Here is a 25416-nt window from a genome sequence, read left to right on the forward strand (position 1 = left end):
ATGATAATTTCAATGTCGAAGTTTCTGCAAAAACTAATAAATTAAAAGCGCGAACTATTATTGTGTAGGCATGCTTTGGTAGGTATGCTATGGACATTAGCTCTCAACTCTCAACTCTCATGCTTGTTTTTGTTTTTTTTTTTTTTTTTTTTATGAGTTGATTAGCTATTTTGGAGATATACTTTTGTGTGTGTTTGTGTGTGTGGTGGTTTTTCTTGCCACAATTTAATCAAACTTAGCTCTCTATATAGTACTACTTTGTATTATGCATATCAAATAAATTATTTCGGGACAATAATACTCTTCAACGTGCTGTAAATTTGATTGACATTTAAGCTTTTTAAGGGTGGTATATTTAAGGATTATGTACCATTTTGAAAGTTTAAATTTTAAAAGTTGTTCAAAATCTCTTTGTAATCAAGTTTATTTAGAAGTCAATTTAGAAGATTGGATTTTTATACATTTACACGATGAATAAGTGATGGATGACGGAAAACAGTATGTGAAGAGAATACAATTTAAAAATTGAAAGGTTCATTCAATTTAGTTTGAGTGATGCTAGATGTTCTTTAAATTAATAATATAGTTTATGAATTAATAATATAGTTGTCTTTCTTTGAATTAATACACTCTGCCTCATAGTTAAACTATATAATGGTGGGTTCTACACGTAATAGGACTGTCAATCACATAATTTATCAAAACTGTACTTTACAATTTCGATAGTTTATAAATATCTACTACGAAAATTTTAAAATTACTAAGTGGCTGTTCAACCTTCAAATTTTTTATATCAAACTAAACTAAATGATTAGAAAGAAAGAAAAAACAAATTTCTAACATATCTAAAACAATTAAAGTAAAATATAATAAAATAAATCAAAATATTTATTAATATAATAATTTTATATTAATTATAAATATTGATAGACTTCCTAATATCTTTCATTTTTTAATTAAGGTCTCCAGAGACTACTACTACAAACAAAGCTTTAACAGAGGTAAATAATATTAGTTTTATCATGAGACTAGAATCGAAATAAAAATACGTTCGGCTGCATGGAAACCATAAATGAACTAAGTTTCTAGAGTCAGAACAGCATAATTCTTTAGTAGTAGTGGAAAGTTAATGTGGATATATATATATATATATATATATATATCTAAATAAATTGTATATAAAGAAGAAGGAAAAGAAAAGCAAATAGGTAGAGCTAGAAACGAAGTCTTCTCCTACATGCTTCAAATGGAGGGATAGAAGAAGAATGAAAGGAGGAAAAAGTTGAAGAAAAATGCATAATATCAGTGAGCATCTCATCAATCAAGTCTCCGTAAATGTGATGTTGTAAAGCCATACCTATTTTTGCCATCTCATGTTTGAGTCCCCATGATATTTCCTTTGAGATTTCTTCCAAGCTCTCACCCATCGCCTTACTTCTCCATGTTAATGGTTGATCTTCATCTTTTTCCTGCTGCTTCTTTTTTTTCTTCATATTGATCTCCATTATTATTCTTGATGACGCCTTGGCTTCTAAGTGATCAATGCTACTCATTTGCTGCAACTTCATGATCCGCTCCTGTAATCTGGTAATTGGGTTTATGGAAGATATGGAGATTATTCTGTCCTCTTCAATTATTGCTGCTGGATTCTTCTTCTTTGGCTCTTGCTTTGTTTCTTCTCCACCTGCCAAAGAACAAGTCATCATTCCAAACCCACCTTGCATTAGTTTTTTACATTATCGGGTTTTTTTTTTTTTTTTTACTTTACATGACATCGAAACTTTTTATAGAAAGGACATCATAAAAAAAGAAAACCAAAGAAGTATATTAGGAGAGACAAAAATGAAAGGGAACTTCTATCGTCCAAAAAATGAATTTTCCAAGAGCGTGCTCCAAAGCCTTGTGAGATTGATGGATATGGGAAAAGGAAATATCTCCAAAATCTGCACCATATCACACTAATCTCCACACGATAACAAAATAATAATAATAATAATAATAATTCAGAAATATTGACTCACATTTCCATTTATGAGTTTAATCGCCTCAAAACAATCAGATTCAACCAAAATTAGGTTGTAAATTAATTTTCAGTGCCTCAGCAAGTTGAACGGAAAGAGCTTTCACCTTAAAAACTTTGACATCTCTAGCTACAATTAAAAATGTGTCGCATTTATATAGAATAGTATCCCAAATCATCAACTCGAATCACCCATGCATCATTCTAGGTCCCAAAAAACTACTTAAACAGAGGTGTGTTCTCCACCCCTTGTAGGTTAGAAAAAGTTCTAATTGAGCAAAGTGCCAAAGCATTCTATCGAACAAATTTCTCCATATACTCTCTTCTCTATTCCAGATTCTAGTCTTATTTTCCTTTTTGTGGCTTCATCCATGGATAATGAAAGTTATAGTCCAAATTTTTTTTATATCCAAAAGTGACTGAAGTTTGTGGGTACACTCACCATAAGTGGGCATGTTGACTATATTTGCAATTTAGTAAATATAATAACATAGATTCTATTATCATAAATATTTTTGTTATTTTTGCAATCGCCGTTATATATATTATCTATAAATGAGAGAGGCCACGAAACCAATCAAGAGTACATGTGTTTTGTTGAGAAAAATCATAATCTCATGTAAGTGAGAAGAAGAAAAGAATAATCTTAGTCCAAAAGCAAGGACCATAGTTTAATTAATGTGAGAATTTTGAGGAATCAAAATAAAACAAGACCGTTGGAAATATAGCTAGATCTACTTTAACTTTTTGGTCTCAAATAAGTTGAAAATCTGATCAATGAATTGAGGTTTAAATACCTAAATAAGTCCTCAGCCTTTTTTTTTTTTTTTCATTTTCTCCATGTACTTTCAAATCAATTCATTTTATTCCCTACATGCTTACTTTCAATTTTAGTTTTTCAACTAAAATCACATTCGAAAATGAGAGATATCCTAAGGATAATGAAAATACATATGGTTAAGATAAAGAAAGACTTGGCTTAAAAGAATTTTATATTAGGGAAAGGCCTCAAAAGTTTACTGAAAAGTATGTGCATCATAATAAAACATGCTAAAATAACATGATAGAGGAACTAAAAAAAAGTGACAACTAATAATATGTAAGCTATAAGCACACCAAAAGATAAAGGGTTGAAGAGGGACTAAGAAACTTCAATGCAGAAAGAAAAAAGAAAAAGAACAAAAATAAAACAAAAAACAAAAAGCAGTTCAAATTCTCATGGTAATATAGATTAGAGATATGGGTGGTGGGGATAGGATAATTGGCTGACAGATATTGGCCAGTGGGAGTAGGAAGAGAAGCTTGTAAACAATGGCTTTAGAAAAAGCCTGTGGTTGTGTTTACTGAGCAAGAAAAAGAATTAAAGCCATATATATATCTACTGCTTTCTTATTTCTGAAAAAGTGAAAGAGCCTGTGGCTGTATGTTCCCCCTAGACCTTTTTAAAACAATATATGACTGGCTGAATCATTACAAGTCGTTGCTAGCTATTTGTTTGTTCTAGGCTTGTGCGGAACAGTGGTCCACTTCATCCATTATCACATTTATACTAAGGATCCTTTGGTATAAACGATACTAAAGTGGAAATGAGAAGAAAAGGAAGAAGAAATTGGGGATAAAATATTAACAAAATATATAGTGGTGGAAGAGGAATAAAAGTGACATTTCGTAAAGAATTCAACGACTATCCTAAATAATTTCATGTTGGACCTCGAAATTCGAAAAGCATTCTATGTGAATTGAGAATAGAGGAGAAGTGATCCTCAGTCTCTATACTAAGCTCAAAAAAGTTATCTGCATGTTTGAAATGATTTTTCTTTCTTAGTGTTTAGAATATATTTCTTTAAAGTAAATATTTTTCAGTACTTAAAAATAGTTCCAAACAATAATCATTCTAAAATCTAATCTATCATATATTCATATAAATACATCTACACAACGTGAGTATATACATAAATTTAATTAATGTTGAGTTTCTTTTTTATTATTATATTATTTAAATATATTTTACACTTTTAAGAAGCATTACATAGTTAATCACTCAGCAACATCAGTTTGTTGCCTCAAACTAACTCAATACTATCCTTTAGAATTTTGGATAATCCTTTTAAGCAAGAGAAAATATGACTTATAATAATTTGTATTTAAAGTGGAAAGTAGTTGGGAGTTAATGAAGGTAAGAGATAGAAATAGAATATAGATAAATACTGTTAAAAGAGAAAATTGAAATAGTAATAATATAATTAACTGGAGTTTATAATATAATAGTTGTTAAAGACCTTAAGAGTGAGCAAATGATAATGTCTCACTCTCCTCAATTGAAGTTGGACCAATGAGACCTAAGAAACTTAGGTCTCAATTTTGATAAAGTCAGTCAATGGTAGATGGCACTATGGTTATTTGGCCATACATGTAATAATTGCATATGGAACTAAAAAGTATTCTACTATGTCCCCTCATGCCAACACAGCAGTAAAAGCACTGAACCTAACAAATGCTATGAAGGTTGATGTTGGGAATCCTACATTTTGGCATGCTATGCCCCTTCTACTTTTCCTTCAAGAACCATTTCTCTTGTCTTTTTCTTGTACCTATTAGACTAATAATATGGACACCACCCTCAAGCTCAAGCATATTTTATACAATCTGTACAGATATTAAATAAAGACTAAATTATAAGTTTTGAAAAAAGAAATCCTAAATTTTGTTCTTTTGGAATATTATTATGGAACGTTTATAAGGTTCTAAAACCACTAGGGATGAAAAACCAATTGAGACTTTGGCGGTGACTTAAAATAATTGGCTTAATTCGTAATTTTGTTTTTAATTATTATTGGCTTAGATTAATTAAAACGTAGTTTCTTTTCCTTTTCTTCTAAAATTTTCTAACCCCCTCCAGATGTAGTGTTTCATCCAATCAGTAATTAAGCATTTGGATTCTTAAAAATTACTCCAAGAATAACTCAAGGGGAAAGAAAAGTTGAGAAAACAACTGCATTCGTGTGAATTATGAGGTGAAATAAAGCTGTCCTTGTTTGATCTTTTTCTTTGCCTGCATGAGATTCCTATATAGTTTTTCTTTTCTTTTCTTTTTCACTTTAGCTACTTTTCCTGTAATTTTGTGGAGGTGGTGTAACACAGTTTTATAGGTTATAGAGACAACAAATGATATGCTCTTAAAGCATAGTACTTTGGGTGGGTTGAATGCACCCAGGATCCTGGATCATATTTTTTAATAATTAAACGAATAATTAAGATCTTATTTGATAACCATTTTATTTTTGAAAATTAACTCATAAACACTACTTTCACCTTCAACTTCTTTTTATTGTTAGCAACATTCTATCCGTAGTTTAAAAAACCAAGTCAAATCTTGAAAAATAAAAAAGTTGTTTTTGAAAAATTGTTTTGATTTTCGAAATTTGTCTAACAATTCAACCATTTGTACTTCAGAAAAATGTATCATGTTAAGTCATAAGAAAGAGATAGGTTTAAATTTTTAAAACAAAAAAATATATAGTTAACAAATGAAGCATAAAATATTTCATAAAAGAAAAAAAAAATTATCACATGAATTTTTTTAACTGAATAATTTAGTAGAAAACACAAAGTTGAAATGTTGGAAATGGATCTAGTACATATTTTTCATTTTAAGAAACTCAAGTTCAATGTTCAATTACGAGCTGGTATTATTGTTATTATTATTGAGAAAATATATATCCCAAGGGATTAAAATCCAAAGCTTGATGTTAACCATTCAAAATTTCAAATTTCAAATGTTAACTATATAGTAATGGTGGTATATTATTGTGTTTTTTAAGTTTTAAAGTGAATCTTTTGTACTCACGAACATTGTAAAAAGATGAATAGTTTAAATGGCTATTAATCATCCCTGGTTGAGAGACTTGAGAGAACTTAATCCAAGTTTTTTTATATATATTTATAAATTAAGTACAATTAAATAATGTGTAGTTCTCAATTTATATTTAATAATGTTAAGAATTTTCAATCGAGTAATACTATTAAAAGATCATTGTACAAAAAGTTAATTAATAGTTTTATTATGGAATTTAATGTTTGATTAAACATATTTGTGTTTTGATATTAGAAATTTCAACAACAAAAATTAAGCTAAATATAATAAATCCTAATCCCTATGATTTGTCCTTATAAAGTATTTAGAAAGATAACGTTTATTAGATCATAAAAGGACCAAATTGACAGTTTAATCAAATTTTTATCAGCTGAAAATTTTAAAATATAATTATTGGGAACAGAATGGAGAGCTGTAGACACTTAAAATTTCAATTGAGTTTTAGGGTTTAGAAAAAGAAAATTAAAGTTAAAGTTAAAGAACTGAAAGGAACGTACCATTTTCACGCTGTTTGGCTGCACGGTTGATTCTGTTCAGATGATGCAATCGACTGCAAGGCTTCTTCTCCTCATCGCTACAGCTAAAGTCTCTACACTTCCGCACTGAAATCCTTCCTACTTTATCTCCATTCACCCCGTTCCCCGCAATTTCCATCGACGGTAGATGATCAATCTCCGGTGACCGAAACGCCATGATTATCTTCTTCAGAGCCTTCAAATCATTATCACATTTCTCCAACGCTCCCAAAAGCTTCCTCCTCTTCTCTCTTGACGTTTCTTCCGCCGCCGGCACAGCTTCTAGTCCCATCAATCGTGCTACAAGTGCGGGAGATTTTCCGATCTTCGTCGGCGGGTTCACTGAACTCGATCGCCTTATCTCCACCGAAAGGGTCGGACTCCTCGTCGGCAAATCGAAGGAGATTCTTTTCCGACTGAAATCAACAACCTCCGTTCCTTTTCCTTCTCTGTTTTTGTCACTTCGTGACCTTCGTTGTCTCTGTGGCGGTGGAGTAGCCGGGGAAATACTGACGGCAGAAACTGAGGTATGATCGGAATTTTGTGAAGTAGAAGAAAACACGATAATATCCTTCTCTTGTTTACTCTTTCCTGAAAACATCGAGAAATTCATTGTAGTCAACATACGAATTGTTGGATCAAAATGAAAGAAATTAGAGAGTAATTAGTAATTGACGAACCGAATGTGAGGGATTTCTTGTGGCGGTTCTGGTACTTGGAGAGAAGATGAATAATGCCGGACATGCAACCGATGCTTTTAGCTCGAAGACTCTCCGGTGGAGGATCTCGGCGGGAAGTGGACGATAACTGACTGTTCTGCCTCTTCATTGATTCCAAGACTCTCCCTCTCTAACAGCCTCCTTCTGTTTCTATGATGAAGCTCAACGGCAACGGAGAGAGAGTTTGTTAAAGCAACTGCCTCTCTCTCTCTCTCTATATATATATATCATGAATTCTTTATTATTTATTTTCCAATAAAGTTTTCTGTATTTGTTTATTGGATTTCAAATATGGAAATTTTTTGTCGTGATAGCCACATATAAAAATATTATTACCCTTTATTGTAAATAAATTGGGATATTTGGTTATATTTGTATATATTTTTAAGGGTTATTGCACATGTCACAAAATTAGTTCGATAAATTTAGATACATAAATATGCAAAATTACAAATCCACCATATAGAATTATAAACATTTTCACGGGTCGTCATTTAATATGTTGTTGATACACCTATGTGTTTTTTATACATTTGTTATGCTTTACTGATACACTATGAATTAAATAACATCTTATACACATCATTTGGTTTGATACATGACTTGAAGTGTTGTTGAATACATTAGTTAAACTTTGCAAGTACACTCATTCAATTATATATACTTGATGGACTAAGCATAATATGTTGTATTGTTGTGATGTAAATCAAATAAACCTAAATCTACTACTTTCCAGTTATTTGTTATATTTAAATCTCCTGCTTTCTAATTTTTCTATTACATTTTAGTTCTTTTGTTAGTTAAGATTTATTATTAATAGGTTGTTTGTTACTATCTATTTTTTCTATAAATAGAATACAACATCTCACATTCAAAGATATATTCATACAAAATAAAAAAGACTTTTTGGTTTCACACCAATTGGTATCAGAGCACCAAAAGTTAGTTTTTGATGCTCAAAATCAAGATGCAAAGGACAACCCCATCCTCTCTCCAAGATCTACCTCGACCCCATCCTCTCTTCAAGATCTACCTCGAGACACTTGCTGTTCGTGGAAGCTTCTGTGGAAAGAATCGAAAATACACTTCAAGAAGTCTTGCAAAGACTAGAGGCATTGGTACCCCCTCAAGATGTTCATCAACAAGATCAAGAACTTGTTCGTGACTGGGGGCAGTGTGGCATCCGTGGTGCTAGAATTCATAGGGCTGAAAGAAATCATCAAGAAAGGAGATATGATGCCCAAGAATGAAGTAGGCCATTTCAAAACTATCAAAATCTTTTTCTAAGAAACTAAGAAATGTATCAAGAAACTAAGAAATGTATCAAGAACCTCAAGATTGGAGTTCCTTTGATGATGAGTTGCAAGAAAGGCCATTTTTCAATCTGAACAGAAGATTTCGACCTCAGTTTGATGAAAGAAGGAGAGAACCAACAGAATACAAGATGAAAGTTGATCTTCCAAAGCTACGATGGCAAACGTAATATTGAGATTTTTCTTGATTGGTTGAAGAATACTGAAATTCTTTCAGTTATATGAATACTCCAGAGGTAAAGAAAGTCCATTTAGTAGCATTAAAACTGAAGGTTTGAGCATCGGCTTGGTGGGAACAACTTGAGGTTAATGGGCAAAAAAATGGGAACAAACCTATTGCCTCATGGGAGAAAATGAAAAAATAATGAAGACACGTTTCCTTCCTTCCAATTATGAGCAAACTCTTTACAATCAGTACCATAATTGCTGGCAAGGAGCAAGAATAGTTGCTGATTATATAGAGGAATTTCACCAGTTGGGCGCAAGAACCAATCTAATGGAGAATGAGCAGCACCTTATTCAGTTGGGCGCAAGAACCAATCTAATGGAGAATGAGCAGCACCTTATTGCACGGTTTGTACGAGGATTAAGGTTTGACATCAAAGAAAAGGTAAAATTACAACCTTTTTTAAATCTTGCTGATGTTATTACCTATACAGAATCCGTTGAAGAAATTATTGAATTGAATTTGAAGAAAAATACAAGAAGGGGACCATGGAACATTACTTCCAAATAAGTTGCAAATCAATCCTCTATGACTTGTTATAACAAAGATCAAGAGAAGGATAAAACTAATGAGACAAATGGAAAGAAGCAAGCAGAAAATGCCTATCAAAGATCGAATTTAAGCAAGTGTTTCCACAGTGGTCAAACTGGTCATCTCTCAAATGCTTTCCCTAAAAGAAAGACGGTGGCTATTCTTGAAGAAGATGAAGATTATGTTGAAGAACAAGAAGAGGATCTCTCTCAAGAAGAAGTATTAGAACCCGATGATGGAGAGAGACTATCGTGTGCGCTGCAAAGAGTCTTAATTACTCCAAAAAGTGACACCTCTGACCAGCAAAGGCATAGCCTTTTCAAGACCCAATGTATTATCCAAGGCAAAGTGTGCAGCATGATATCATTAACAGCAGCAACAGTAAAAATTTTGTCTCCAAGAAGCTTGTGGCTGCACTTAAGATGAAAATGAAGCCTCATTCAAGTCCTTACAAGATTCGGTGGATCAAGAAAGGTGGTGATGCCCAAATAAATGAGGTTTGTTCAGTCCCTTTATCAATTAGAGGGACCTATAAGGATCTGATTGTGTGTGACGTCTTGGATATGGATGTTTGCCATATTTTTGGAAGACCATGACAATACGATATTCAAGCTATTCATAAGGGGAGAGAGAACACCTATGAGTTTCAATGGATGAACAAGAAGATTGTGTTGATGCCCCTAAGCAGGAAGAATGAGGAAGTAGTCAATCAAAAGAAGGCTAAAAGTCATCTTTTCATCCCTGTAAGTGGAAAGAAATTTCTAGAAACCAGAGAATCTGATATTTTGGGACTTGTTATTGCAGGCCCTCATACTACAGAAATTTCCAGCTTGATTCCAGCAAAGGTGCAAGACCTATTGAGCCAATTTCAACCTATAATGGAGGAGCCTTCTAAATTGCCTTCCCTTTAGACATCCAACACGTTAGTGATTTGATACCTGGCTCATCTCTTCCCAACCTTGCTCATTACAGAATGAATCCTAAGGAGTATGAGTTCTTACACCAGCACATTGAAGATTTGTTGACAAAAGGGCATATTCAGACAGCACCAACCCTTGTGTCGTACCAGCTCTATTAACTCCAAAGGATGGCAGCTGGAGGATGTGTGTAGGTAGTCGAGCCATCGACAAAATTATGGTCAAGTATCGTTTTCCTATTCCAAGAATTAATGATCTCCTTGATCAATTTGGATGAGCTCTTATTTTTTCAAAGGTAGACCTAAGAAGCGGATATCATCAAATTAAAATAAGGTCGGAAGATGAGTGGAAGAAGACCTTCAAGACTAATGAGGGGTTATTCGAATGGTTAGTGATGTCTTTTGACTTATCAAATGCCCCAAGTACCTTTATGCGGTTGATGCACCAAATGCTACATTTATTCTTAAACAAATTCATAGTAGTCTACTTTGATGATATCATAATCTATAGCAAGAATGACCAAGATCATATGCAGCATCTGAAGTTAGTTTTTGAAGCCCTTCAAAAGAGTAAGTTGTTCATTAATTTGAAGAAATGTATTTTTTGCACGGAAGAAATATCTTTCTTAGGTTTTATTATATCTGAAAATCAAGTGAAGATGGATGAAAACAAGGTGGAAGCTGTAACTAATTGGTTGATTCCTAAATCATAAAGGAGATTCAAGCTTTTATGGGGTTAGCATATTTTTACAGGAAGTTTATTAAGAACTTTAGTTCTATAACAGCTCCTATGACTGATTGTTTGAAGAAGGGAGCCTTTTATTGGGGAGAAAAACAGCAGCACAATTTTGACTCCCTTAAAAGAAAGTTTGCCAGCCAACTAATCCTCAATTTACCAGAGTTTGACAACCCTTTCGAAGTGGCAATAGACGCCAGTGGTGTGGAAATTGGTGTTGTCCTTTCCCAAGGAGGTCATCTGGTAGAATTCTTTAGTGAAAAATTGAGTCATTCTAGACAAAACTGGAGAACATATGAGCATAAACTTTATTCACTTGTTAGGGCCTTAAAACAGTGGGAGCACTACTTATTATCTAAGGATTTTGTTTTGCTCACTGATCATTTCTCCTTGAAGCATCTCCAGGCACAAAAAAACATTAACAAAATGCATGCTAGATGGGTATCTTATATCCAAAGATTTTATTTCTTAATCAAGCATCAAGCGAGCAAAGAAAACAGAGTTGTAGATGCCTTAAGCATAAAAGAGACTCTCCTCATTGTGCTCTCAACTGAAATTACAACCTTTAACCATCTTCCAACACTATATGAGACTGATGAAGACTTTGGTGAGACTTGGAGTCATTGTACTCATTTCCATGATCGAGATTATCATTTGGTGGAAGGTTTTCTCTTTAAAGGAGACCAACTATGCATTCCACATACTTCCTTAAGGGAAGCCCTAATAAAAGATGCTCATTCGGGAAGCCTAGCTGGACACTTTGGCCAAGGAAAGACTTTTCAAATTATCATCAAGAGGTTTTATTGGCCTCAGGCTAGAAGAGACATTAATAACTTTGTGAAAAAATGTCCTATTTTTCAAAGAGCAAAAGGATCTTCATCTAATGTTGGTCTCTACACTCCTCTACCGATTCCTAAAAACGTATGGGAGGATTTGTCAATTGATTTCGTAGTGGGTCTACCTAAGATTCAAAGGGGATTTAACTCAGTTATGGTTGTGGTGGACAGATTCAGCAAGATGTCTCACTTCTTCCCTTGTAAAAAAATCACAGACACAGTGCACATTGCCACTCTCTTCTTTAGGGAGATTGTTAGACTACACATGGCATCCCAAAAACAATAGTTTCGGACCAAGATACTAAATTTCTTAGCCATTTTTGGAAGACATTGTGGAAGAAGTTTGACACCACCTTGAAGTTTAGTACCACTGCTCATCCACAAATGGATGGACAAACTGAGGTAACTAACCGGTCCTTGGAAAATTTAATTCGCTACCTTAGTGGAAACCATCCTAGACAATGGGACATAGTTCTCTCATAGGCAGAATTTTCTTTAACAAAATGATGAATAGAACCACGAGCAAATGCCCCTTTGAGATCGTGTACACCAAGGCACCAAGGTTGACATTCGACCTAACTAGCCTTCCTAAGGAAATGGAAATCCAAGAGGAAGCTGAACAGTTAGCTGAAAGAATACAGAAACTTCACACAGAAGTCATTGACCATATCACTAAAACTATTGAGTCTTACAAAGAAGAGAAGAATAAGAAGCGAAAGGAAGTACATTTCCAAGTTGGAGATCTTGTAATGGCACATTTGAAGAAGAAGAGGTTCCCCATTGGAACCTATGGAAAGATAAAGGACAAGCATATTGACCTATGTAGAATACTTGCTAAATATGAGCCAAATGCTTAAAAAATTGAACTACCGCACAGATTTAACATCAGCCCAATCTTCAATGTAGCAGACCTTAGAAGCTACTATGCACCAGATGAATTTCAGCTTTCATAGCAAACTCGGGGCAAGTTTGATGTTCGGGGAGTAGAATGGTGTAAATCAAATAAGCCTAAATCTACTCAATGATCTATGCTTTCTAGTTTTCTATTATATTTAAATCTACTACTTTCTAATTTTTATATTTTAATTTTAAGATTTATTATTAATAGATTGTTAGTTACTATCTATTTTTCCTACAAATAAAGTACATCCTCTCACATTGAGAGTAGGATATTCATACAAAATATAAAAAAAAAAACTCTTTGGTTTCACACCATGTTGATACACTTGTTATCATTTGCTTATACACTTATTGTGTTTTGTTCATACACTTGGTGGATTTAATGCACTCAATAAGTTTGATACACTTAATACACTAGTGATAAACATTCTATACTTCATCAATACACTCAACAAATTGCCAACATAAGTTTAGCTCAATTGGCATTTGTATGTTCCTGTAATTTGATGTCTTGGATGTATTTTGGTACAATATTTTGGTACAATCCCTACCCCAGCATTTATTACAATAGCTTTGCAAAAAAAAAAAAATACACTCAACAAATTTAATACACTTTATACAATTCATATACACTCAACAAATTTAATACACTTTATACAATTCATATAATTTGATACCTTGGATGTATTTTGGTACAATTTTCTGTACATGTTCATAATATTTTAAAACCGTTTTCAAATGTATTGTGTGTTGATCTAATAGTCTTGTACAGTTGTCCAACAACAGTTTCATAAATATATATATGATCAACAATATTCATCAAATATAGTTTCAAAGCTCTATGTATTGTGTGCTGATCTAATAGTCTTATATAGTTGTCCAGCAAATTTAATACACTTTATACAATTCATATAATTTGATGCCTTGGATGTATTTTGGTACAATTTTCTGTACATGTTCATAATATTTTAAAACCGTTTTCAAATGTATTGTGTGTTGATCTAATAGTCTTGTACAGTTGTCCAGCAACAGTTTCATAAATATATATATGATCAACAATATTCATCAAATATAGTTTCAAAGCTCTATGTATTGTGTGCTGATCTAATAGTCTTATATAGTTGTCCAGCAACAGTTTCATAAGTATATATATGATCAACAATATTCATCAAATATAGTTTCAAAGCTTTATACAATCAATTCCAAGACTTTACATAGATATGAATATTCCATTAGATTGCCATGAATCTAACTCAACTTAAAAAGTCAGAAAACAGACTAGCTATAATAAATCTAATCAAAAGTATACCAATCAACCCCTCCCCCCTTCCTCCATATGAACAATTCAAAAGAATTATCAAATTATTGGTCACAATCATATGTACGAACCCAGGAAGTGAGCTAACTCAACCGCAAAATAAATTAAATGATTTAACTCACACTATACAAATAAACCAATTAACTCACAAAAGAAATAGTTTGATATATAACATACTGCATCAGATATGACTACTTCCCCTCGTCACAATTTCTCTCATATACCTACAGTAGATCGATCGGATATTGGTTCATGACCTAATAAAAACACAATAGTTTTTAAGAGTTTGTACGAGTTTGATATCAAACTAAGGCAACAAATATAACCTTTCTAGATGCAAAAAACTTTAAATACAACACATGATATCTTTTAAAAGAGCTAAAGGTAATTCACATCATAAAGTAACCTTGTTTATTTGCTTCTCAGTCTAGCTCAAAGTATTTGTATGAGTTTGCTATCAAACCAAGGCAACAAATATAACCGTTCTAAATGCAAGAACTTTAAATACAACACATAATACTTTTAAAAAAAACTAAAGGCAATTCACATCATAAAGTAACCTATAGTTTAGTTGAGAAAATGACTTTACCTAGAGATCAGCTACGTAGCACATATCCAAAGGAATTTTCCTATCTTATTTGCATTGTTCTAACCTATTAGGTTATAGTCGTGCAAGTTTCCTTGTATGTTTTCTTGATGTGTTAGATAAACAAAGGACACCCAAGAGCACACAAGAGATCAAATTTCACAAATGAGAAAATGTGAGAGATTAATTTTACTACTTCTAAATGACAAAAAAGTCAGAAATCACATGAAAGAACCAAAAGGTCAACCAGCTCAACTTGCACCCCGTCCAACTCGATCGATAAGTATGATCTTCGTGTGTCAATCTATATACCAATAAACATGCAAAATAAATGAATTAACTTATAATCCAAAAAGATCAATTAACTCAAGTCTCAACGAATTAAATGATTCATACCTTTTATGGGTTATACCATTACAAATCCTTTAAAAGAGATACTTCAAGAGTTTTATGGGTTATATATGAGAAAAAAAGAGAAAAAAAAAAAGAAAAAAAAACAGAAACAAAAGGAAGAAAGGTAGATAAAATTGACCTTGAGTAGTAGTTGATGGACCGGTAAACTTAGGCCAAGAACATGTGTATTAGCTAGGCAAAGAAAGTTAACTAATAATAAAATAAGAAAAACAAAGCACGCAGTCAATTATAACGTTTTCATACAACATTTAACTAATAATAATTCACTCTTATGTTTGTTCATACTCAAGTCAATATCACATTTAATTAAGCAAAAGAAGTACCTAAAATTGCTCTACCCATCAAACTATATTTAGCTTTATCAACCTCTTCCCTTGTCTTTCACCCTCATCATTAAAATGTGTTATGTGATAATTTAAAAGTAAATTGACTAATTAATTAACTATCAATGTATTAAGATTATATATAATTATTATAACTACACGATAATCATAACACTTCAACACTTGATCTAATAATCCAAGCCTTTAAAACTAGAGTTTAAGAAAGAATGTATTACCTTCCACTATATAAAATATTGTAATAAAGCACATCGAAGATTTGTATTTAGGAGTAGTTAATCAAATTCACAAAAATAAAAAAATAAAATATCTAAACTTAATCTAATACATGAAAATAGGAACTGAATATCAAAAGAAAACAAATCTACAATTTATTACATGGTAGACAGATTTTTAAACTAAACCCATTCAATTTCTAAATATAGTCAAAACAACTGGTTTTATAGAGAAATAGTAGAAAAATCAAGCAACAATAAAAGGAGACTGATGATGACTTGGCTCTACAAGCTGACGTCCAAATGGAAATATTTCCATCAAAACTTTTCAAACTTAAACCAAATCCAAACTTTTGCTCGACCATAGCTTTCTCCCTCTTTTCATTTTCAAAGTTTATTTCTAACATTTTTGCAAAATTTTGATCAAATAATGTGAAGTAGCACCCTAAATTCCACAACCCGTGTTTTGGATAAATGCCCGATATCACATATGATGAAATTGTTTTATACAATGTAATCTAAAATAGTCATAGCATTTAGTCAACTTATACCTCAACGCTTGTGGTGTAAAGACTGCCAACAAATTAAACTTCTCCATCTTACTCTTCTTGCCCTTGATAACAAGAACCGTCAGGTATTCTTCATATATCTGTATATACAATTCCAATATCTCAAGAACTTGAAACAAAAGTAACCTTTAAATATATTTACCAAATTTCACAAGAGATCAAATTTCACAATTTGAATTAGTTCTGAATCTAAAGCAACTGAAGAAAAACAGGATTGATGAGGGCTTGAAGGAGGAAAAACAAAGAGGGGAAGTAGGGTTATACCTTGAAGGACAATCTTGCAACATAGCCAAGGCATTGAGCCTCTTTGTAGAAGAAATCGAGTGCTCCTACTCTACTCATTGAGAGAGGAAAATTACATTTTTATAAAGGGATTCAACAGGATGAGATCTGACAAGATCGCTTTTCACGCCTTGAAGTCCTAATCGACAGACGAAGAGTGAGATTTTCGGAGTGCTGGCTTGCCACAGCTGGGCGTTAGAGCATAAGACCAAAGAAGGGAAAAATCGTTGGAGGCGATCTGTTCTTGCAATGGTGGATTTGTGGGTCGTCGTCAGTTGTAGAAGGGAGAACCACTGGGAACTCGTATTCGTCATCGTGGTCGATGTTCGCTGTCAGTCATGGAGCTTCATCATTAAAGGAGAAATTGTAATGGTCATCGGAAGTGTTAGGGACAGCGGATTAGAGGCTACGTTTTCAAAGGACGGAAGTGAAGGGATTTCGAATGGAAGGATTTCGTTTTTGAAGGATACTGCTGAAGCGTCTTAGGGCCTTTTAGAAAACCAATATTCCATGCGTTTTCTTTTTTCTTTTTTAATTATATTATTTAATAAAACTTGATATTTTTAAAATGTGAAGAAAAATTATCTCACTTGATGTTTAAAAAATGCCAAGAAATTCAAAAAATGACCTCTATTACGAATTTTCATAAAAATCTTGACATCTGATAATACTTGACATCTGATAATACTTGACGTTTTAAAAACATAAAGAAAAGTACCTATCACTTGACGTTTAAAAAACGTCAAGAATGTCGAATTTATAAATATTTTTTACGTTTTAAAACCGTCAAGAATTTAATAGGTATTATTTGACGTTTTTAAAACGTCAAGAAAAAATGCATATTACTTGACGTTTAAAAAACGTCAAGAAAGTTTAAAATTGGCCTACCTCCGCCTTTTCATAACAATTCTTGACGTTTTATCTTTGGAATAACCCATTTCTTGACGTTTTTTTTCCAAAAAACGTCAAGTAATTAAAACAACAAACATCAAGAAAGCCCATTTTTATGAAAATCATGTAGCAAGTATATCAATCAACTAATACATATAATATAAGTACATTGATATACAAAAATAATATATATAATGTGGGGCTCTAACAAACAAAATACATTCATCTTCATTACATCTTGTGGGTCAAATTATCGTTTTACCCTAGGTTACTTCTAGTCCTTAAATACCAGTGCTGTTTATGGTCCAACCACTAAACAGAAACCTCTCTCGTGCCATAGAAAGGGTAGGGCTCTTTGTTCAAGTCCCAGAGACACCATTTAAGGGAACGCTCATCTACTCACTATAAAATCGGAAATGAGCGAATTACATCTTGTGTGTTTATGTTTCCAGCTCCTCACTCGGTATTGTCTCCAAAATTAAAAACATATTGAGTCCGCAATCTAGCCACTCACACCCGTACAAATCAAAAGACAATCCCTCATGAACAGAAGTTCATAATACAGTCAAGATTAAAACTAGTTACCTAGGTCATCTTAATAAAATAGAAACACAACTAGTCAACGTACTTACATCTAGTAGTTACAATTTTGTGGTCTGATCTTATGCAAACTCATTGCATAGGATACTTTCACTCGTATGTCACCTACACAAACACGCTGGATCATTGTGTTTGTATCAAATACAAAGTAAGTCGTATCCATAGTGTTACCAAGATAAGTTATCCAGCCTTATCCCTATACTATAGACCCTTTAAGTTGATCTCGAACATTGATCCATGTATATTTCTACACACTATTCAAGACTCATCAAACAACTTAGGATGTTAGTTTATTAGATTTAGGTTATTAAGACAAAGCTAATAATACCAGTAACGCTTATTGAAATAATAATTAGAACATTTTATTAAATAATAACAGTCAATGAATTGTATTTTACTATGTACGAGTTCTAAGACATAAAATCCAACAACGTTGTGATTTCATAATTCAAGGAAATGTTTCAATACTTTCAAGAAAATATTTCATGTTTTCAAATGTTTTTATCCATGCCCGAATATTTCATGAGACCTATTGTATACATGTGGTTAAGTCCGTACTGATTGTAGGGTTGACGAGCCTATAATTTATGGGCCATCAGGAAGAGTATATTTTTTATGCCTGAAAGGAGGAGGGTTAGCTACCTATTGACTATTCCGTTTTCGGGCTAAGAGGTAAATACTGCTCGTGGCTATGAAGGACTGTATTCGAAAAACTATGCAAATATTTCAAGTTTCATGTTATGACTGTTTACTGATAAACGTATTTAAGCTTCGATTTTACACTAAAATATTTATCAAAATTTGTTTTATAAAATCATTGTTCACTAAGTTTTTTGACTTACCCTTTCAAAAATGTTTTCCATCTTTCCAGGTGAAGATTGTGGATCTCCGTATTCTGAACTTACTACTGCAAGGTGAGCTTAGTTTTTATGATGCAAGGACATTGTTTTGTTTCCAAATAGTAATGTGATTGTTCAAATACTTATATCTTCATGTTTTGTTCATTTCCCATGATACATTTTATAAAGATTTCATTTCGGCTGCACTACGAATTTCAAAGTATAATTTAAATGTTTATTTTATTGAAAGACTTTTGCTGTTTAAAAGTTTTGCAAGTGTTCATGTCATGTATCAGTTTAAGTTGTTTCGAAGGTAGACGACTTTAGATGATATCACACCACATCTTGAGCCAAGCAAGCAGGTGCTCGGATGGGGTGTGACATCAATGAAATACTGTCAAATCACTTGAACAACGATGAATTATATGTTGGATGTGTTTATGACTTGTGTAACTCACTTAATTAACATGTTTATGTTTATTTACTAGTATGGCAAGATCTTTCTGGACCCCTAAACACATCTAGATGAAAGAGGAAGAGTCCATCCTAGTTGGGTGCTTGGTGGAGTTGGTCTCTATCGGTTGCTGGAAGTCAGACAACGGGATCTTTAGACTTGGTTACCTAACATAGTTACAAAGAATGGTGGCATAGAAGCTGCCAGGATGCAACATCCAGGGTTCCCCAACTATTGACTATCGAATAAAGACCCTCAAGAGAATGTTCCAAGTCATACCAGAAATGTAAGATCCATCGTGCAGTAGGTTTGGTTGGAATAATGGACTCAAGTGCATTGTCGCTAAGAAAGAATTGTTCGACAATTGGATGAAGGTAGGTTATTCACTATGTCAACCGCTATGCGTTTATAATTGGAAAAAACTGACAATTTATTTAAACATTTGCATAGAGTCATCCTACCGCCAAGGGCCTCCTAAACAAATTATTTTCCTATTACAACGATATGTGTTACGTTTTTTGGTAAAGATCGTGCTACAGGAGCAGGCACAAAGACATTTGCCAATGTGAGATCGAATGTGTCTGGAGGGTACGAGGGATTTACCACTGATGATGGAAACGATCCAGAGATCTCTATGTGTACGACAAAAAATAGCGGTGAAAAAGTGGTGAAAACTAATTTTAATAATAGCGGTTTGTGTTTACATGTTTTCCATCACATGTGTACGACAAAAAAAAAAAGTGGTGAAAACTAACGATTTAAGAACAAATTTATGAAATGGAAAATTAAGGAAAATGAAATTTAAGAAAAATATTACATTACATGACAAATATATATATGCATCGAAAAAAGATTAGTGGAAAACTCAAGAGGTAGTTATGATATGAAAGGCTAGCTATTTAAAATTATTAAATTATTAATTGGAATGTCTATATATCATATATTGATGGCAATTTTAGTTGGTCAAATGTTAAAAATTGCTCTTTAATTTTCTTAATACTTGTTCGATAACAAAAAAAAGTAACTTATGAAAACACTTAAAAAAAAAAAAAAAAAACACTTCCTTTTAGCAAAAGTCATTCAAATTCTGTCCATTAAATCAATAACTTAACCAAAATTATGAATGAAGTTAATTTTAAAGTCAATCATTAGAAATTGGTCTTTTAACAGACCCTAAGCTTACACGTAATAATTGACAAGCTTAACTTCTGGATTTTCAATATTTCGTATCTATTTGTTTCCTATATTTAAAAAAGTACCTATAAAATTCTTGAACATTCAATGTTGTATCTATTAAAATTAAGTTCAATTAGCACCATAGAATTTTAAGTGTAGAGTTTCATTAGAATATATCACTTGTATCAATTAATTTTTAGAAAATTTGAATACAATAAAAACTACACTAATTGAAAAGTTTAATAAAATATTAGACATTTTAAAGTTTTATAACCTATTAAAAGCAAAAGTAATTGAGAGTTTAGAAGTTTATGAACAACGTTTAACATTACCAATTAAGTACAAACTTGATCGTATTTAGCTTCCTCAATTGTTTATATTCTTAAAAACTATGTGACCATAACATTAGAATTTAGTCAGTTTAGAAGCTTCCAATAATTTAAACTTCATATATATAGATATATATCAAAATAAGAACTGCTACACCAGATTACAATGAAATACTTTTTGTTAATAAAAATCTTAGAACATTATGTATAGTTTCCCTTTTATTGAATAAACCAATCAAGTTTAAAAATTAGTAAAAGTAATCATAGTTCATTTGATTTCATTTATTTTATCACAAGTCTGTTATGATGGGTTGAGTTGAGCCTAGCTCAAGGGTGCTGGCGCAAGAACACTGCCTCAGCATTCTCATCGCTGCAATACAAGCAAGGATGCTGCTGCCCCAAGCCTTGCTGCTTCAACCTCTCTCTGGCCATCACCACCACCTGCTTGTTCGAAAGCGCAGTAGGGTTCTTCTCGAGCACGTTCTCGATCGCATTGCTAAATGCACCATATGCTTTCCCACCTGCACTATCCGGGTTCATGTCTGCTGAACTCTCATTTGCTTGGCATCCACTCAATAGAATCCCTGCATCAGGCTTCAGCAAGTCCACCGTGTCGAGTTCACGTGGGTGCAGCTGAAACTTGAGACTGGCATCTTCTCCGAAGGATTCGAGCAAGTGGGTGCCGATGTCTGTTGTGTTGATGTTCGTAAGTGATGATAGATGATGTAGAACTGATTGGAAGGGGATGGTTTTTTCCTTTGCAGTGTTTGGCATAGATGGGAGTGAGAGCTTTTCACCGTTGACGATGGTAGACGGTCCAATCTGCTCCTTCTCTTTGTCGATCAGACCTCCGCTATGGCACGAGTCTGAAATCATGGTGAAGCTTGCTCCCTTAGGAATGCGGTTTACAAGATGACGAAAATCGATATCTGCAAACACAACAAAGATTTCAGCTAAAATTACTGCAACTTCAAGAATTATGTTTCCTAATCTAAAATTTTAAATAATCAACAGATAAACAAATTACCTGTAATGAGATTGAAGTCACAAGGCACAATGGCCTCATCTTGCCCAAGGAAGTTTCCATGTTTCATAGATGGAACTCTGGTTCCATGTCCACTGTAGTGAAAGAACAGCACGTCTCCTGACTCTGCCTTACCGACCATTCGCCCCAGCGCACGTTTGATGTTGGCACCAGTTGGCATCAGCAACGAGCCTGGCTCATCAGTCAGCACCTGAATATTGCTCTCTTTGAAACCGAACCTGCTCATTAGCTTCTCTCGCATGGCCATCACGTCATTTATGCAGCCATGTAACTCATACTTGGTATTACGGTAATTGCACCCCACCAAAACTGCCATTCTCTTCTTTACCTCCATTGCTGCACCAATATCTCTCTCTCCTCTCTCTTTCTCACACTAGTTTGATATGATGTGCTTCAGAATCTAGCTTTATTTTATACACATGCAAAAACAACTATATCTTAATGTCTAACTTGCATTCTCATACAAGCAATCTTTTTGCTTGCTCCCTTGCTTTAGTTAGCTTTCAAGCTTAACCATCAGCACATTTCACATACGTACAAGTAAAGTCCCAATGAAACAGGTGTTCTAAACTTAAGCCACTTTACTTTCAAGCCGGGCGTTGACTTATAAAAGGTTTGAAAGTTCACCACTAATGGAAAGCTTTGAAGACGACAATTAGATAAAAGGTTCTATTAGTTCCATGCATAATAGAACCTTCCCAATCTACAGTTCTACACAGCTAATCTTGGTAAAACATTCATTCATGCTTGTGCCTGCTAAAACCTTTTCACTACTCGAGTATTTTCATCAAACAAGAAACTAAAAAAGCATTTTCAATAGACTTTTTTTTCTCATAGAAAAGTTGGAAGCAATAGAGGACGAGAGGAAGACACTCTGTAGATAAAGGTCCTAAGCAAAAGGATTACATAAAACCTTTCCACGTAGCTGATAAATAAGAAGATACGTGATTAAAATTTATATGAATAATTTAAATTTCACGAGGAAGAAGCAACAAAGAACTGTAAGATTCCAGATGCCTTCCCACTGTCTGTCTTATGACATTCTGCAAATTTCTTCTATTCTTTTTTCAACCAAATTTCCGCAAAAGATCAATGCTTCTCCAGGTAATTGTGAGCCAACTTACTGGAAAATCCTTCCAAGGGGCACCAATGTCTCACAAGATGGCAATTTTAACATCCTTAGAGAAACTTGATCGCACTTCAAACCCTGAACAGTTTCAACCAAGGTCGCTTTTGAGTAAAAATATAATCCCAAAAAAGATAGCTGGCTGATTCAACATTTCTACAACAGAAAGAATTCTGAAAACACTAACAATAAAATTTCAGAACATGAGCACTTCCGTGTGCCAGAAGAAAGATGGAGAACTACATTGAGGTGTTAAAAATATGAATATGACATGGGAATGTGAGAAATTGCAAGATTTTTGTACAACATTGTGATGCTAAAACGAAAAGAACTTGCAAGAAATATGCCACAAATTCAGTTCAGTGACCAGAAACTCAGATGTCAAACTCTCCTTTACTCTGTTCAATTTATGAAAGAAGATGCTTGTATAAAAAAAGAAGAAGAGAGAATTAGAGAAGTTTGATCTTCAACTGCACTAATTGTACAAGCTTTGTAAAGTTTACAACTGAAACCTTATGTACATATACTGTTTTAAAAACCTTAAAATGTATACACCTAGGCTCCAACAAGCATTGCTTGAACATGACCGCTCCAGGGCAAATTTTTCAAAAAGTACAATAGCAGCTACAGGTAATAAATAAATGAATGAATGAAAAGCTTAAACAAGAACTGCTGATTCATCTTCTCCATCTGACATTCTCTCTCTCGAATCTCTCTCCCTCCCTCCAATAATTGTGGAGGCACATAAAAATTGTACTAGAAGAAGAGAATGTGAAGGGGATAAGTCTAATGATGGGAGGAAGCAGAGATAAAGTCCTGTAATGTTATGAAAACTTCTAATTTTTTTAAATATTTGCCAAGTAATTTGGTAAGGTACTTTTAGGATTTTGTAGAGGTTGAAAGTTTAGCAATACTTAAACTTTCATTTCTCAATCTCATGATTGATACTGGTTACTAATATTATGTATAATTATGCATTTATATTTTATTTATTATACACTTAGTCTAATTGAAGGTCTCACTATTTTTCCACTTCACAATAAAGATTCAGATTGCGATTGTGCTTTAGACTTCAGTGAGTTTCACACTGTATAAAAAGAATACTGTATACGAAGAGTTTATCGCATCTCATCACCACTTGGCTCACAAATTCCCTAGATTTGAAAGTACAATGATATCCCCTCAACCTAGCAAAAATCCCACAGGTTAGGAAAAGGGAAATAGAAGGGAAGAAGAAAAGCCAAATAACATTCTTGTCAAGACCTTTAGTTGCTGAGTTAAGAGAGGCTATTTATTGTATTGCAACTAAAGATCTTTCCAAACTTTAAAATCTGAAGTTGAACTGTTATAGTTTATGCTACCATCTTGACACCCCAGAAATAATGTAGTCCGTACGGGATCCATGTTTATCAATGCATGGGCTGTTCCTCTTGGACTTGCTGCAATAGCAACCTCATCCGCACCAATTATCACCTCAGCATATCCTTTATCACCTACGTTGTTGTTCTCCAACTACATAGGGTACATAAGGAGACACATAATCCAAATTAGCAACAGCCAACAGGGTAAGACAACGAATCAACTTAGGCATATTTAATTCTGAAACCTAGCATTTTTTATTCAAGGAAAGAGTTCCCAACTTTATGCCACATCCACAAAATGCGTGAAACAAAAGAGATAAAATAAGCAAATGATTTCCAATCTTGTAGTCCTTAGCTTACCCTGAATTTTGTTCTAGCCCCCCAAAGGACAAATGTCTCGTTACATGTATGATGCCTGTGGTTTCCCCTCATAGCACCAGGTTGAATTTCTCCAATATGAACAGAAGCACAGGTCACTGCTCCACCTACAAGAATAACGAAATGATCACTGTAATGAACGTGGGCTTCACTTGGAAATCACAATGCCGTAAAACAAGAAATTGGAATTCGATAACTGATTGAGTATGAAGCACTTATAGGATTAATAAACAACTGGGTTTGAGATTTAGTAGCAGCGGGTAGAATTGCATGCGGTTTCAAGCTCAAAGAAATGAACAGAGGCGTATAATTTAAAACTCAGATAAGTCATAATAGCCGAATTCAGCGCAAACTAAATGAAATATTTATGAACTAAAATCATAAGCAAGGACGATGGAAGTACCAGTAATGCCAGAACCAAGAGCGAGAGAAATAGGGTCGAGTAGCCAGCCCCTGTTGTCCTTGGCAATCGGGGAAGGAAATCCAGAATTGAAACGAACGAGGTTGGCCTTGAGATCATCGTCCCTGCTCCAGGAATCAGTAGCCTGGTGATACCGAGAGGAGAATTGAGAAGAAGAGTGCTGAATTCTAAGAAAAATCCAAGTGAGTAAGAGGAAAACAGAGAGAAGGAAAGGGAAGGCGTGAGGCTTCTTCAGAAAGTTCTTCAGATGCGAGAATGATAAGGCTAACGAGAGCGAAAGGCTTCGGGCTTGGGATTGGCTGTGAAATGGACTCTCTAAGCTTTGAGGATTGGTGGAAGATGAGAATGAAATGGAGTTCCTTCTAGGGTTCGCCATTGTCGTCTTCTCTGACAAAGCTTCGCATAGTAACCACTGCCCAAGTGACCCCTATCAAATTCTCTCTCTTCCTATTCTTTTCGCGACAACGATTCTATGTCTTCATAAG

General features: G+C 33.7%; 3 protein-coding genes across 3 annotated transcripts; all 3 read right to left on the reverse strand.

Moving 5' to 3' along the window:
- Positions 1-1036: 1036 nt before the first annotated feature.
- LOC101223146 lies at positions 1037-7466 on the reverse strand. The gene is made up of 3 exons (XM_011655533.2): positions 7090-7466; positions 6392-7000; positions 1037-1684 (listed from the first exon to the last, which is right to left on the reverse strand). The coding sequence occupies exons 1-3, from the start codon at positions 7235-7237 to the stop codon at positions 1215-1217; spliced, it is 1227 nt and encodes a 408-aa protein (XP_011653835.1). The 5' UTR covers positions 7238-7466; the 3' UTR covers positions 1037-1214.
- A 13234-nt stretch (positions 7467-20700) lies between these two features.
- Positions 20701-23616, reverse strand: LOC101211913 (metacaspase-9). Its single transcript, XM_004144253.3, has 2 exons — positions 21628-23616; positions 20701-21529 (listed from the first exon to the last, which is right to left on the reverse strand). The coding sequence occupies exons 1-2, from the start codon at positions 21977-21979 to the stop codon at positions 20928-20930; spliced, it is 954 nt and encodes a 317-aa protein (XP_004144301.1). The 5' UTR covers positions 21980-23616; the 3' UTR covers positions 20701-20927.
- Positions 23617-23804: 188 nt separating this feature from the next.
- On the reverse strand, positions 23805-25416 carry LOC101212156. Its single transcript, XM_004144254.3, has 3 exons — positions 24914-25416; positions 24493-24617; positions 23805-24283 (listed from the first exon to the last, which is right to left on the reverse strand). The coding sequence occupies exons 1-3, from the start codon at positions 25305-25307 to the stop codon at positions 24077-24079; spliced, it is 726 nt and encodes a 241-aa protein (XP_004144302.1). The 5' UTR covers positions 25308-25416; the 3' UTR covers positions 23805-24076.

Source organism: Cucumis sativus, chromosome 4 (genome assembly GCF_000004075.3).
Source record: "Cucumis sativus cultivar 9930 chromosome 4, Cucumber_9930_V3, whole genome shotgun sequence".
NCBI lineage: Eukaryota > Viridiplantae > Streptophyta > Magnoliopsida > Cucurbitales > Cucurbitaceae > Cucumis > Cucumis sativus.

Bases quoted from the DNA above. Each gene is read 5' to 3' on its own strand.
- LOC101223146 (XM_011655533.2), bottom strand. From the start codon at position 7,237: ATGAAGAGGCAGAACAGTCAGTTATCGTCCACTTCCCGCCGAGATCCT. The intron at 7,001-7,089 runs GTTCGTCAATTA...CGATGTTTTCAG, and splicing joins CAAGAAATCCCTCACATTCG to GAAAGAGTAAACAAGAGAAG. The intron at 1,685-6,391 runs GTACGTTCCTTT...GTTCTTTGGCAG, and splicing joins AGCCAAACAGCGTGAAAATG to GTGGAGAAGAAACAAAGCAA.
- LOC101211913 (XM_004144253.3), bottom strand. From the start codon at position 21,979: ATGGAGGTAAAGAAGAGAATGGCAGTTTTGGTGGGGTGCAATTACCGT. The intron at 21,530-21,627 runs GTAATTTGTTTA...TTGTGTTTGCAG, and splicing joins TGACTTCAATCTCATTACAG to ATATCGATTTTCGTCATCTT.
- LOC101212156 (XM_004144254.3), bottom strand. From the start codon at position 25,307: ATGGCGAACCCTAGAAGGAACTCCATTTCATTCTCATCTTCCACCAAT. The intron at 24,618-24,913 runs GTACTTCCATCG...TTATTCTTGTAG, and splicing joins TCTTGGTTCTGGCATTACTG to GTGGAGCAGTGACCTGTGCT. The intron at 24,284-24,492 runs GTAAGCTAAGGA...TACCCTATGTAG, and splicing joins GGGCTAGAACAAAATTCAGG to TTGGAGAACAACAACGTAGG.